A 15,835-nucleotide genomic window follows, 5' to 3' on the forward strand; every position below is an offset into this window, starting at 1 on the left:
GATGTTGATGATGACTGTTATGATGTGTGTGTGTATGATCACGGAAAGACAACCGATCTGTTGTCGTGCTGATTGTGGGACCGATGCATGTTTGTGTGGAATTTCAGCAATATTTTTGAGGAACTCTGGGTGGGAAAGTGAGTATCCCAGTGCCCACAAGATAGTAGGCTAAATGCACTGACTGCACCTGCACATCCATAATGTACACTATGCAGGCATGCATGCATCCTGTGTGTACAGTAAGTGCACTGCACCTCCCTGCTCAAAGCTGAAAGCAGAGCACGTGCAGCAGGTCTGCACTAGTTTCATTCATAAATATCCTAGCGTAAAGGATCCATGCACTCAAGCGTTGATATGTGTGACTTGTGGCTCAACGAATAAGATTGTGTCTGAGGTGCTTATTTGAATGACTGTCTAGCTACTGTCTAGCTCTCTTTATCAAACAGCCAGTGGAACATCGATTTCTTGCAGTCTTTTTTACTTTAATGGAGCAATGTTTAGAATAATGTTGACGCTCAGAATAACAGCAGAGGGACGTTTCTCAGCAAGGCAACAACAGTGAAGTAGCCTATAGAGATGTTGATTATTTTGGACATGTGCAATCTGAGGAGACTCTGAAATGTAATGAATCCTCTTATAGATTATAGTTTTGTTGTCAATACCGTGCTTTGCGTGCGTAACTCTCAACGATTTGAAAGGAGCACCGTTAAGAATGATTTTCTGCTATATGAACGTGTTGATAGTTGTTGTATATTTGGCCTAGAGAGAGAGGAGGAATGAGAGAGAGAGAGGATGAATGAGAGAGAGAGAGATGAGGAGACAGTGATGAGAGAAAAGGATGTGCTGCCTGGTGGTGTGATGTTCTCTGGCAGCTCCTCTTGGTCCTCTCTAGGCTTTGGGCTTGTGAAGCTGTGGTGGAGGTTCTGTGTGGTGTTTGGTCCTCTCTAGGCTTTGGGCTTGTGAAGCTGTGGTGGAGGTTCTGTGTGGTGTTTGGTGCTGTCAGGCGAGCAGGGGATCAACTCAGACAATACAAGCGCTTCTGCTCCGGCTCTCAACCACTAAGCTCAGCTCACCCATGGCCCTACAGCAATGACATCAACATGCCCCGTGTGTGTGTGTGTGTGTGTGTGTGTGTGTGTGTGTGTGTGTGTGTGTGTGTGTGTGTGAGTGTGTGTGTGTGTGTGTGTGTGTGTGTGTGTGTGTGTGTGTGTGTGTGTGTGTGTGTGTGTGTGTGTGTGTGAGTGTGTGTGTGTGTGTGTGTGTGTGTGTGTGTGTGTGTGTGTGTGTGTGTGTGTAGGTGTGTGTGTGTGTGTGTGTGTGTGTGTCTGTGTGTGTGTGTGTGTGTGTGTGTGTGTGTGTGTGTAGGTGTGTGTGTGTGTGTGTGTGTGTGTGTGTGTGTGTGTGTGTGAGTGTGTGTGTGTGTGTGTGTGTGTGTGTGTGTGTGTGTGTAGGTGTGTGTGTGTGTGTGTGTGTGTGTGTGTGTGTGTGTGTGTAGGTGTGTGTGTGTGTGTGTGTGTGTGTGTGTGTGTGTGTGTGTGTGTGTGTGTGTCTGTGTCTGTGTCTGTGTGTGTGCGTGTGTGTGTGTGTGTGTGTGTGTGTGAGTGTGTGAGTTTTGATTTGGTGACACACGCCATACGGTGCGTGCCAAACTGACATGGTTGGAGTCTGACTGCCTGGGGGATATGAGTCTCTGTGGACGGTTTTTCAACTCGACAACATAAACATTCTAAATTGCCCCCAGCTTTACTTCCTGTTGCACTGTTTGCTAGTCCAATAGCTAACAGGACCTCAGCTAGTAGCTTCCAAACTGTTGCCTAGCAACACAATTCCATGAGAACAACTGAATATCCTCCAGACTATCCCTGCGGTGATGTCATGAGGAGAATATGGGCCAAGTACAAGTTCAGCGGAAAAAAGACAAACACAACATGAATGATCGCTGAAATAAAATATGCAGTCCATTTCAAGGGAGAATCCCCTCTAAAACTGCATTTTTATAATGCTATATATACCATTATGATCACTGACTGCTCAGACCAAGTATTTACCCAAGACAACAAGTTGTCCTGACCAAAAATCTTGCATTCATATGTTGGCCACTACTAGTAGGCACATTTTTTGTATGTAAAAATAATAATAATCCTCATTTGGATGTAAACACTCAAACAGAAAATTCTCCATAGATTTTAATTGAGTCGTCTAATAAGCAGTTTTACGTGGGAGATCAGGGAGATCTGATGATGAGTCCTATTTCAGAATGGGTAATACTGAGGCATACTGTTATTAGTCTGGACACCAGTCTGTGTCCAGAAGGCATTCTTAATTAGATTCAGAGGGTTGATTGTCATTTTTATAGCGACTTAAGATGGAATTATGTGCATTTTTGACTCGGTGAAACTCTAATTGGGAATGATACAGTAAATCTCTGTTTTTCCAGCTCTCGCTCGTTTGTCAGGTCTCTCTCTCTCTCTCTCTCTCTCTCTCTCTCTCTCTCTCTCTAGTCCTCTCTCTACCTCACAGTAGAGTAATGCTTTCCTTCAGGCTTAAGCTAGTCTTTAATGACCCATTTTCTTTGAACCTCTGATCTGTGGAAGCTTCATCATATTTCTCTTACTAATCTCTAGCTGCATCCTGTGTAATGCTTGGTTCAGCCTGAAGAGCCGTCATGCTGGACACAGATAGGATGAAGGCTTGCAAAATGCTGCTCACTGGTTTCCGCTATAACATCGTTAAGGGATCAACTTGACTGCTGCGATGATGAATAGGGACTTGTCGTTGAAGATGACTTACTCTGTTTGCGGTTCATCTTGGGCAGATGCAGAAGCAGTGAAATGAATATGTGAATATGAAATCTACAGTGCTAGACCTCCATATCTTTGGTGGACTGGATGTATCTATTTTTAAAGAGAGAACATCTATTTGTGTAGGCTATAGGCATTTCTGTAGGTTGGTTAATATTTCATTGAGACACTATCTCACTTTCATGTACTGTAACAACCTGCCACTCCACCATCATTTGACCCCTGACCTCTGGCCTGTCAGTGGGTCTACATCTCTTTCCTTTGATGTTGGCTTGCACTGGCACACATTTCTGTCCCACATATATAGAAAAGTTGCTACAGTATATTTGTTCCCCTGCTGTACTGTGCCTTTAAGAAGAACTCTGGCTGTACCTGACTGGTGCCAGGTTGAAATAATGACAAGAGGGGATAGCCAACGGTTAGCTCAAAACAACAACAGCAACAGCTTATTTTCTTTGGACATGCCTCCAAAGAAATAAAGAGGGGGGGGGGGAGGTAGATAGAGTAACTGAAGTTGCCGTTTGCTGTTCTAGCTAACAGTCTGATGATTTGCGTCTGTACAACCTTTGTTCACTGTTCAGTATTAGCCTCATTCATAATTCAGCTTAACATGAGTCCATGAAGTTGTCAGGGTACTATATGCAATGCATGCTGGTCTAGATGAATTGAATATTGTGCTAGACATCTGAGGAGACTAAAGGGAGAGAGACAGGCTGCCACATCAGTTCCTCTAAAAGTAGGTTGCTGGACAATATGACTAGGATAGGTTTTAGGATATTATTATCTTAAAATAATATCCTTAAAATAAAATAAAAATCAGAATTCACATTGATGAAGTTGACACATAATGGAGGTATGTTTCCCCAAAAGCAAATCGTAAAATTGTAAATCAATGTAAAAAAAAAAAAAAAAAATTGAAATATACATGTAAGCATTTTATTGATCAGATGTCAGTATGTGCATTGCTTACTAAAAGGACAGCGGAAGGCTGTAGTGTTCTAAAAGGATTTGATGCTTGCCTTTCACTTACATCATATTTGATGGTGTAAATCACTGTCTGTCCACATCACTTCCAGGTCAGAGGTCAAGCATGTGGTGGTGACCCTGAACAAAGCCTGAGTGCCCGTCGTCTCGCTGGCACGTTACACACAGCATGACACACACACACACACACACACACACACACAGAGTGCTTTGCCACATGTTCATGTTAGTGTGCTGAACTGAAATAGTATTATCTGGAGAGGCTTCAACTTAAGTATGATTGAGCTGGGAATGGTGGTGATTTCCCAAATAAAAAGTTGAGATAATCTGAAAGCTGTCATAGAGAATGAACTGTCAGAATAGAAGTGGCTTTCAACAGCCCAATTGTAAGTGCTCAGTAAAGATTATCCAGTATCATTGTTGGTGTCCCCCCAAAATTTAAGCAAGCCTTGTCGTATTGATCTACAATCCAATTCCCTGTGGGACTGAATATATTGGACATAATTGGACATCATGATTCCAGCGCTAATTGATTCCAATTAGGCTGATATTGTGTTTGGAACTGATCTTTCTTTGACCAGACTTTTAACTAGAGTTCAATGTTATCAGTGCATTTCATCCATTATGAGGGAGATGAAATCGCAATTAAAACCATTAACTGGTCATGCTTCTCTTGTGACCCACACGTAAAATATTTTCAATATAGTTGTCTTGCCAAATAAAGCAAAGAATCAGATTGTTTTGGGAGGACCGATGCCTCGCCCTATTTACTTTACCCACTTGGTGGCATGCTTTCTCATCACAAAGACATTGTTTTGATTCCTGCACGGCTCCACTCGTAAACAGAAGTCACCACAAATCATGTTGCCGCCGTAGGAACAGAGAGATGAAGCAGGCTGGCAGTACAGCGAGTAGACAGTAGGTTTGATTGATTGGAATTGTTTCTTAGGAATAACCCCTTGAGATGAACCATCTCGTTTTCAAGGGGGTCCCTATACAAGAATACAATACAATAAACACAATTAGACAAAACATTTAACAAAACAATATAGACCAAGTGTGACAAAAAAACAAAAAATAAAATAAAAATAAAAGTAACAATAAATATATCCATAAATAAGTATCAGGTAATAGGACATGCAGAGTAGGAGCTCATACTCAAGGCAGAGTACTGTATACTTCAGTGACAGTGTTGAGGTGAGACACTGTGCTGACAGTGAGCCAGTACAAAGTGCATGCATGCTGGCTGGGCTGGGGCTGGATGGGAGCCAAGGCAAGGGGTTTCTTACGGGTCACCGTGAAGGACAGTGGTTCTTGGCTCGCTCCGTGGAGACTAAGTCCAGGACCGGAGCCAGGGCCTTCACTTTACGCCCTGCATTCCTGTTATATAGTGGTGGCCTTTTGTGAGTTATATTACATTGCTTTACGATATAGAATGAAATATCATATTTAATTGATACACGGTGTTGTGTTTTATCAGCGTAATGTGATTAACTGGTGTCTTGGTGAATAATGCACTGTGGTTGTTGTTGTGGTTTGTTGTAGCCATTCATTTCTGTGGAATTCAAAGTATTGCTCTTTCGTCCTGAGTGATAAATGAACAAACGAAGCCGGTTGTAATTCATGTCATTTCAACGCAGCTCAGATCATAAAGAATTGAGAAGAATGCAACACAAGCAACGCAGTTCTGACCTTGAGAGGGTTCATTTGCATATACACATTATTTCTAAAACTATATGTTTTGTCGTCAAGCGACGTAAGATCTAGGACATTTTTGCAGACGTTTATGAGTTTCCAGTCAGTGGTCTAACATATCATGCTATTCACCTTATGTACCAACACAGGGGTCAGCCAGTTTCTTCCTATTGTGTTTACACTTCCTGTGACAGTACAGTACTAGTGAGCAGGTAAAACTGACTGTGTTTTGAACAGGAAGTCATGACACAACTGGGTCAAGTGGGCGGGGCTACATAAGGTGAATACAGCCACACAATAATATTATTCTATTGCAACTGCCACCAGTGCACTCTCACTTGATTGCTTACTTATTGGTGCTTATTAGCCAGTGAGCCTCATTTATGAAATGTACTTGGATTTTCTCATCAGAAAAGATAATTTCATCATTTCATCATATACACTACTGTATATTTATACTTTTTATAATTTTGGATAGTTTCTTGGACTGTAAACTCATACTTAATGCCTATTTAACACTCCTATTCGTGTATATATTGGGCTGCACTTGCAATGTTGTGATTTTGTCTTTTAGATATTCTCCTATTTTCCTTTTATCTCTGAATATTGATATGATTGCATACTTAAACTAAGACAAATTCCTCGTATGTAATCTTGCCTATTGTGGCAATAAAAGTGATTCTGATTCTCATCATAGAAGTGTAGGCCTAAACCTACAGTAGGTTTTAAAACAGCATTGGCAGATTGGAACATATTCTCATTTCTATACTGTAAGTCAGACCCCTGAGAAGCTGATGTTAATCAAGCATCAAAGGTCAAGAACACTTATCGTTGTATACAGACCCTGAGTCAATGTCACTGTGTGTTGTATACAGACCCTGAGCCAATGTCACTGTGTGTTGTATACAGACCCTGAGTCAATGTCACTGTGTGTTGTATACAGACCCTGAGTCAATGTCACTGTGTGTTGTATACAGACCCTGATCCAATGTCACTGTGTGTTGTATACAGGACCTGAGCCAATGTCACTGTGTGTTGTATACAGGCCCTGAGCCAATGTCACTGTGTGTTGTATACAGACCCTGATCCAATGTCACTGTGTGTTGTATACAGGACCTGAGCCAATGTCACTGTGTGTTGTATACAGGCCCTGAGCCAATGTCACTGTGTGTTGTATACAGGCCCTGAGCCAATGTCACTGTGTGTTGTATACAGACCCTGAGCCAATGTCACTGTGTGTTGTATACAGGCCCTGAGCCAATGTCACTGTGTGTTGTATACAGGCCCTGTGTCAATGTCACTGTGTGTTGTATACAGGCCCTGAGCCAATGTTACTGTGTTGTATACAGACCCTGAGCCAATGTCACTGTGTGTTGTATACAGACCCTGAGCCAATGTCACTGTGTGTTGTATACAGGACCTGAGCCAATGTCACTGTGTGTTGTATACAGACCCTGAGCCAATGTCACTGTGTGTTGTATACAGGACCTGAGCCAATGTCACTGTGTGTTGTATACAGGACCTGAGCCAATGTCACTGTGTGTTGTATACAGACCCTGAGCCAATGTCACTGTGTGTTGTATACAGACCCTGAGCCAATGTCACTGTGTCTTGTATACAGACCCTGAGCCAATGCCACTGTGTGTTGTATACAGGCCCTGAGCCAATGTCACTGTGTGTTGTATACAGGACCTGAGCCAATGTCACTGTGTGTTGTATACAGACCCTGAGCCAATGTCACTGTGTGTTGTATACAGGCCCTGAGCCAATGTCACTGTGTGTTGTATACAGGACCTGAGCCAATGTCACTGTGTGTTGTATACAGACCCTGAGCCAATGTCACTGTGTGTTGTATACAGGACCTGAGCCAATGTCACTGTGTGTTGTATACAGGACCTGAGCCAATGTCACTGTGTGTTGTATACAGGACCTGAGCCAATGTCACTGTGTGTTGTATACAGGACCTGAGCCAATGTCACTGTGTGTTGTATACAGGGCCTGGGCCAATGTCACTGTGTGTTGTATACAGGACCTGGGCCAATGTCACTGTGTGTTGTATACAGACCCTGAGCCAATGTCACTGTGTGTTGTATACAGGGCCTGGGCCAATGTCACTGTGTGTTGTATACAGGCCCTGAGCCAATGTCACTGTGTGTTGTATACAGACCCTGAGCCAATGTCACTGTGTGTTGTATACAGGCCCTGAGCCAATGTCACTGTGTGTTGTATACAGGACCTGTGCCAATGTCACTGTGTGTTGTATACAGACCCTGAGCCAATGTCACTGTGTGTTGTATACAGGACCCTGAGCCAATGTCACTGTGTGTTGTATACAGGCCCTGTGTCAATGTCACCGTGTGTTGTATACAGGCCCTGAGCCAATGTCACTGTGTGTTGTATACAGACCCTGAGCCAATGTCACTGTGTGTTGTATACAGACCCTGAGCCAATGTCACTGTGTGTTGTATACAGGACCTGAGCCAATGTCACTGTGTGTTGTATACAGGACCTGAGCCAATGTCACTGTGTGTTGTATACAGACCCTGAGCCAATGTCACTGTGTGTTGTATACAGGACCCTGAGCCAATGTCACTGTGTGTTGTATACAGGACCCTGAGCCAATGTCACTGTGTGTTGTATACAGACCCTGAGCCAATGTCACTGTGTGTTGTATACAGGACCTGAGCCAATGTCACTGTGTGTTGTATACAGGACCCTGAGCCAATGTCACTGTGTGTTGTATACAGGCCCTGTGTCAATGTCACTGTGTGTTGTATACAGGACCTGAGCCAATGTCACTGTGTGTTGTATACAGGCCCTGAGCCAATGTCACTGTGTGTTGTATACAGACCCTGAGCCAATGTCACTGTGTGTTGTATACAGGACCTGAGCCAATGTCACTGTGTGTTATATGCATCCAAACATTCCTCCAGCAAAGCCTTAAGGAAAGAAGCATCGCTGGTTGACTGCCACCAGCTGTCCTCCTGGGGCTGTTGGCTTTTGGAAGAGGAAGACGACATTTATAAAATGTGGACTGATTGGCTGCGATGATATGAGCTTTAGCTTAATGGCCTCATGCAATCAGGAAATGCCTTGCTTTCCAGTGTACACACACACACACACACACACACACACACACACAGACACACACACGCACACACACACGCACAATCTGAAATATGTTGCCCTCACACTCACAGTTTTACGTAGCTTATCAGTGGAACAATCTGATCCTGGATGTTATTTCTGGAATAGGATGATGGTGGCGGTGGGGGGGATGGCAGAGCACAATGTTGGGTAACTGCTTAGTGCTGTAGAGTTTATCCAAAGTGTCACAAGGACACCAGGCTAAATTTAGCAGGTCTGGCCGTTTGATAATTCCCGGGGAATTTGGTCTCCGACCCTGTTGTTGTGAGGCAGCATCAGCGTGTCCCCTCCTGCAGGAGAGGAGCAGCGCCGCTGCTGCTGAGTTGGACAGAATGTTCCTCTTCTCGGGGTCTCTGCTGCTCCGCTGTGGAGAAGTAAGACAAGCGGCGCAGAGTTTGCTGCGTGTCATCATACCCAATGTCCCCGCAGGCGCAGACAGGGACACACAGCACACAGAGACACACGACCGCCCTGTCCTCCTCTCTCTCAGTCTAGCTTCCGCTCTTGTCTCTTTCTGTCTCTACTCCCATCCCTCTCTCTCTCTCTCTCTCTCTCTGTGCCTCTCCCCCCTCCCTGTCACACACACACACACACAGGCACATACTACGCATGCACGCCACATTTGTTATAGGGGTGAAAACATGCTTACCTCATCATTTTATTTTGGTGTGCAGAGAACCTATTTCTGTTGTGAAATAAAGAACAGCCAGGCAGAAGGGAGGATGCTCTGCTCCTCCTAGCACCACAGCAGCCAGCGACATACATTCACAAGTCCTTTAGTGCTGGATGGAGAGCAAGGGAGGAGGTCTCTATGGCAGCAGGCAGGACCACCCACCCGCTTGACTTCCTACCTTTGGGAATCAGAGGCGTTTTGGATTTAACAAAGCTGGAATAACATTCTGTTGGGATGTTGGAATAACATTCAGTTGGGAATCTTGGGGTGTTGGAATAACAGTCTGTCGGGATCTAATAGATGACAGAGGATGACGTACTGTACGTGGTCAGGATGATCTGCTTTGGCTCTGCTTCGCTATGGATTCACTTTTTGTGATCCTAGTGTTTGAACGTCGTCTTGCTGGAATTATTTGCTATACTGGCTTATATGGGACAATGGACCTGTGTCGGATATCACATTTGTTTTTTCCCTGAGTCTGACTGAGAAATTATGACTTCTGAGTTCCTGGTATGGTATCACTTTTTTTTTTTGCATTTTTGTGTGACGTATGTGTGTGTGTGTGTGTGTGTGTGTGTGTGTGTGTGTGTGTGTGTGTGTGTGTGAGTTTTCATTCGGTGACATACTGGTGCTAAGTGCCAAACTGACATCATTGGAGTACAACGGCCCGGGGATATGAGTCTACTGTATAGAGATGGTTTCAACTCAACAACATTCAAAATTGTGTGTGTGTGTGTGTGTGTGTGTGTGTGTGTGTGTGTGTGTGTGCACGTGCATGTGTGCACACGTGTGTGTGTGTGTGTGTGTATGTGTGTGTGTGTGTGTGTGCACGTGCAACGTGTGTGTGTGTGTGTGTGTGTGTGTGTGTGTGTGTGTGTGTGTGTGCACACACGTGTGTGTGTGTGTGTGTGGGTATGTGTGTGTGGGTGAGTGTGCGCTCATTCTTCTAAGAATGTGTAATGTGATGTCTTGTGTACCTAATTGTATAGTAAGTCTGTTCCTAATGCGGATAAGCATGTGATCAATGTCTGAACTGACTTGCTCTCTCTCTCTTCTCTCTCTCTCTCTCCCCCCCTCTCTTCTCTCTCCTTCTCTCTCTCTCTCTCTCTCTCGCTCTCTCTCTCTTTTCTCGTCCCTCCAGTCGGACAGTAATGCCAGTTACCTACGAGCTGCCCGGGCAGGGAACCTCGAGAAGGCCCTTGATTACCTCAAGACTGGGGTTGAGATTAACATTTGCAATCAGGTGAGTCTTCTGACACTGCTCTTAACAAACTCACACACTCCTCCCTGCTGTAAAAGAAGAAAGTGCCTTTTCTACACCGATGAACATGAACATGCCATAATGCTGCACCAGTTGCAGTTTGCTCACGGGGGGGGGGCCCATGTCTACAAAAACTTTGTCAAACTCTTTGAAGAAATCTTTTTATTTACTATTCTATTAGAACCCTTTCCATTAAGTACAACTTAGTAAGCAGGCTATGATTTAACGTCACTGACTCGGCCTCTGTCTCTTGCATGTCCAAGCTGTGTTGTTGCTATATGATGAGACTCTGTTGATTTGATTTGTCTGCCCAGAATGGTCTGAATGCTCTTCACCTAGCCTCCAAGGAGGGGCATGTAGAGGTTGTTGCTGAGCTATTGAAGCTCGGAGCCAATGTGGATGCAGCCACAAAGGTAAGGCCCGCCCCCTTTACCTACAGTATCCCCGCCCCGCTGTAAGGCCCGCCCCCTTTACCTACAGTATCCCCGCCCCGCTGTAAGGCCCGCCCCCTTTACCTACACAGTATCCCCGCCCCGCTGTAAGGCCCGCCCCCTTTACCTACAGTATCCCCGCCCCGCTGTAAGGCCCGCCCCCTTTACCTACAGTATCCCCGCCCCGCTGCCGCTGATGCCAGGGAGCTCTATATTTGGGCCCAGCAGAAAAACAAGGCTGTACACTCATGCTAAGCATTTGGTATCAGTGACAATAACAAGCTTTGTTTGTGTTTAATATAAGATCAAATGAAACCTGTGGGGAAATGAACACGATTCAGCAAAGGAATTTAGATCATAAATAAGGATTGAGGATTGAACACTAGAACATGTGAAGTAGAAATGTATGAATGAAAAGGATATGCAAAATAGCAGCAGTAGTAGCAGTAGAACCATATGCTATGCTATGCTAAGCTATGCTATGATATGATATGATTTGTTGAAACGAGATACAATATACTAGGGATGTCACAATATATCGTCCCACAATATATCGCGATATCAAAACGTATATGTACGACAATATGTATCGTTGAGATGAAATCTCATATCGTGAGAAAAAGAAGCTGAACATGGTGGCACTGATCTGCATCTGATTGCATGCTCGCTCTCCTTTTCATTGCTTTGTTTGAACAGACGAGGGACGTTACAGACACGGAGGATGAAAATGGTGAAATTACTCAAATTAGCGTGGAGGATGCCCCCTCAACTTACAAATCGATCGCAAAAAAATATTGTTAAAATATCGTATCGTATCGTTATCGTGAACCCAATATCGTGTATCGTATCGTATCGTATCGTGAACTGAGTGTATCGTGACACCCCTACAATATGCTGTATGACATATCTAGATGATGTGTGCACACATCTTTCATCACGCCCTCAAAATGCACTGCAGGAAGGTCTCTTCGTTTGAAAGCTTCTTCTCTCTGATGCTAAAAGCAGTTGAGAGGTGCAGCCATTGAAAACATTACCCAGATTCCAGCCTGGAAGGCTTTAGCTCCTGTTTAGTCCTCTGGTGCAGGCTCTCTGCCAGAGGCTAGATGCCCTCACATACACACACAGAGAGCACAAATGAAATATTCAAGATCAAGGAGAACATCTCCCCCAATTAAGCCCGACGACGTTGAGGGATTAGTTGGAGATCCTGGGAACTCCAACGCCCGCGCCTTAATGCCTATCAACTCCCGTTTCATGATGTCGCTGATGGCGACGGTGAAGGAGGCAGTGCGGTCGAGGACACCTACATTTAGTCAAACGGAGCAGCGTTCCATCATCGTTGTGGATGTTGGAAGTCAAAGTTAATTGTGGATCCGCCCCTCCAATGTTCTGCTGCTCTTGTTGTGTTGTCCTCGGCTCATGAACCCTCACTGTGAGCACATTTACTACACCAGACAAATTACACAGGTGAACACCAGCAATGAATATGTATAGGAGCTGAATAGACCTGGATAGAAATAGCAGTATACACTGTAAACTATTATGTATAGACATCTCTATATTCATATTTCCTTAAAGACCCCCTAAAGTCATGTTTCAAGATGTGTATAAAATACCCTACTATGAATAATAATTTGTGTCTGATGGTTTCCCCCCACACCAAAAAGGTTAAATTATCCCGTTAAAATCCTTAAAATGACTTCCCCTCCGTCTCCCTCATTTAAAAATCCAAAACAACCAATCAGAGTTATCTAAAACATAACTAGCCAATCAAAGCATTACAACACGGGCTTTCAACACATTCTCACTCGTGACAAAGTGATGACAAGGGTTCCTGACCGATCTGCAGTATATGTTGGGAGTGAGAATGTGTTGGTGCTTTAACTGCATACTGGACAGGGATTGGCTCCCAAGATTCGTGATGTCATGAATCATGCTTGTTGAAAACCGCCTTTTCAGTGAGCTCAGAGAAACTTTCCACTTTCAGAAGATGTTTGTGGAAACAGTCTTCTAGCGCCAAACTCGGCACAGACATCATTCTGCACAGTGAAGCTCAGACATCCAACTGTAGGAAGAAGAAGAAAAACAGATTTTTGACTTTAGGCGGTCTTTAAATATTTGCTGTAAAAAGCTCAGAAAACGGCCATTTTCCTAAGAAAACACTCCGATATTCTTTTCCACTAACAGTGGCACAATAGCGATAATTGATCTGCTCACTAGGCCGTAAGTCGCTCTCCACTTGTCCGGAGGATGATGTCAACAAGGAAGCGTAATCATTGAGCTTGCCTGGCAACCATGCTAACGTGTCAGCAGCATTTTATTGTATAAATCAGAGTATTAACCTAGAGTGGAATTATTGCTGTTCCTGCCTTTTTGTAGTCGAGGAAATCCTCTAGGCTCAGTCGTAAACCAGAAACTAACCATAATCTTGCCTATCTACAATATATAGCCTACCGTACAGTGCATCTTGTCTGTCTCTTTGTTAGTGTGCCTAGTGCCTGTGCAGATGTGCTATATATGCTTTCCCTGCCACAGTACACGTGTGACATACCGCTGTTGTGCCACAGCACTACTCGCAAACATCGGAGCGCGGTGTCACGTGGCCAGGAGGGGGTGGGAGGGTGGAGCCTGCCTTCAAAAGGAGGCGGAGCTACAGTATAAAAGTTTCTAAAAAAAGACTCCTGTAGTCGTATTTATGGCCGCGGCACGGCCAGAGCCCATTTATATGCGGGCCGCGGGGGGCATCGGAAGTGACACATCGTTGGCGGCGCGCGGCCCAGCGCGGATGCCAGAGCCGGAATGTCAGCGGGACAAATGTATCGTGGAGGAGAATGTGGTTGATGTGGGGGGATTCACTGGGTTAGGGGGGGATACTGATATGGATATAGACACACTGGGGGCACACACAAGCAGGCACGTACACAGACCAGTGTGCAAACGGACACACACACATTATGAAAACACACACACACACACACACACACACACACACACACACACACACACACACACACACACACACACACACACACACACACACACACACACACACACAGGGGTGAGAGGGTATGAGGGACAGGTGGACGAGAGCTTAACACGCATGCCTGTGGTTGTTCCGTGTAATCCAGAAAGGAAACACCGCTCTGCACATAGCCTCGCTGGCCGGCCAGACGGAAGTGGTCAAAGAGCTCGTTACCAACGGAGCCAATGTCAACGCACAGTCTCAGGTGGGGATACACACATCACATGCACACACAGTACAGAACACAGAGAGATGCAGGGACACACACACATAGAAAATCATAATAAAGGCCCGTTCACATCTAGATGATGATAACTCTAAACTCTAAACTATAACGATACGTTGTTGCTCAAGCATTCACACTACAGGGTTTTCTGTGATCAGTTCCTCAGCAAACGATGCATCACTGTTAGTTAGCTACCAAATTACCTGACCCCTTTTTTTCTTTTCATTTTCTCTGCATCCGAAAAAAAATCACTCTGAGATCGAACCAAAAATATAGCTATAGTTATCAGTGTTTTTATAGTTATTGTTGTAGTGGGATTGTATTTACTTTAATCATTTAAAAAAAATATATAGTTATATAGGTATCTTTATAGTTATCATTCACGATGAGAATGTGCCTTAAGATGGATAATAATGTCCAGAACGGCACACTACAGATACATGTAATTGCATGATACCAATATCATGAAGTCATTTACTTGGGAGGAATCACTGCGTGGAATCATCACACTGAGCATCTGGCAGCATGCCAACTAGGCCTCTGCCTCTCAAGGAAACTGCTGCCCTCGCATTTAACTCTATCAGATAAAGGCACACACCACTCTTCTGCTCTCATCCAAACTTACAAGCATCCAATGGGCCTTTTTCACAGCTGCCATCTTGTGTCTAAAAAGCAGGGTAAACACAGGTGCAACAAACTCACTAATTAGGGCCCCAGCACTGGAGACACCTAAATGGACTGGAAGTTGGAAACGCGAATTCATGTTTTGGTGCACCTGTGCTACTTCCTGCCTTTTAGACACAAAATGGTTTGCTGTGAAAAAGGCTTATTGAGATATTATTTAGATCAGCAGCAACACAGACATCTTACACCTTTTTTTTTGGTGTCATACTGGCTACCTGTCACTCATGATTGTCAGTTACTCGGTTGATTTCAGAGTATAATCACATAAGGCATCTTAGGACATTCTATACATATTCTTATCATTTGATTTATAGTCTAGATGCAAAACAGGAAAAGGGCTGCATTGCTCACCTAAGGCAGAACCCAAAAGCGGCTTTATATTTATCTATTTATAGTTGAATATGCTTGGGACATGTAGTGTATTTTAATGTGTGTGTGTGTGCGTGTGCGTGTGCGTGTGCGTGTGCGTGCGCGTGCGTGTGTGTGTGTGGTCCGTGTGTGTGTGTGTGTGTGTGCGTGTGTGTGTGCGTGTGCAGAATGGCTTCACGCCCCTGTACATGGCAGCCCAAGAGAATCACTTGGAGGTGGTACGGTTCCTTTTGGAGAACAGCGCGAGCCAGAGTATGGCCACAGAGGTACCGTACACGTCTGTGTGTGTGTGTGTGTGTGCGTGCACGTATACGTGTGTGTGTGTGCGCGCGTATGTGTATGTGTGTGTATGTGTGTGTGTGTGTGCGTGCACGTATGCGTGTGTGTGCGTGTGTGTGTGTGCGCGTATGTGTGTGTGTGCGTGTGTGTGTGTGTGTGTGTGTGTGTGTGTGTGCGTGTGTGTGTGTGTGTGTGTGTGTGTGTGTGTGTGTGTGTGTGTATGTGTGTGTGTGTGTGTGCCATGACTGTGTGACATTTCTAGC

At 44.6% G+C, this 15,835-nt stretch overlaps 1 protein-coding gene across 1 annotated transcript in view; it reads left to right on the forward strand.

Annotated features, from left to right (window-relative positions):
- Positions 1 to 15,835, forward strand: part of ank3a (ankyrin 3a) — a gene marked incomplete at its 5' end in the record, with an annotated part of 156,669 nt that overhangs the window by 54,930 nt on the left and 85,904 nt on the right. Inside the window, 4 exons of the mRNA XM_083650518.1 lie at positions 10,442 to 10,543; positions 10,876 to 10,974; positions 14,121 to 14,219; positions 15,461 to 15,559. Of these exons, the coding sequence (XP_083506644.1) occupies positions 10,442 to 10,543; positions 10,876 to 10,974; positions 14,121 to 14,219; positions 15,461 to 15,559 (399 nt within the window). The remainder of the gene's footprint in view (positions 1 to 10,441; positions 10,544 to 10,875; positions 10,975 to 14,120; positions 14,220 to 15,460; positions 15,560 to 15,835) is intronic.

The sequence above is a fragment of the Poromitra crassiceps genome (assembly GCF_964638095.1).
Source record: "Poromitra crassiceps genome assembly, chromosome: 14".
Lineage (NCBI taxonomy): Eukaryota > Metazoa > Chordata > Actinopteri > Beryciformes > Melamphaidae > Poromitra > Poromitra crassiceps.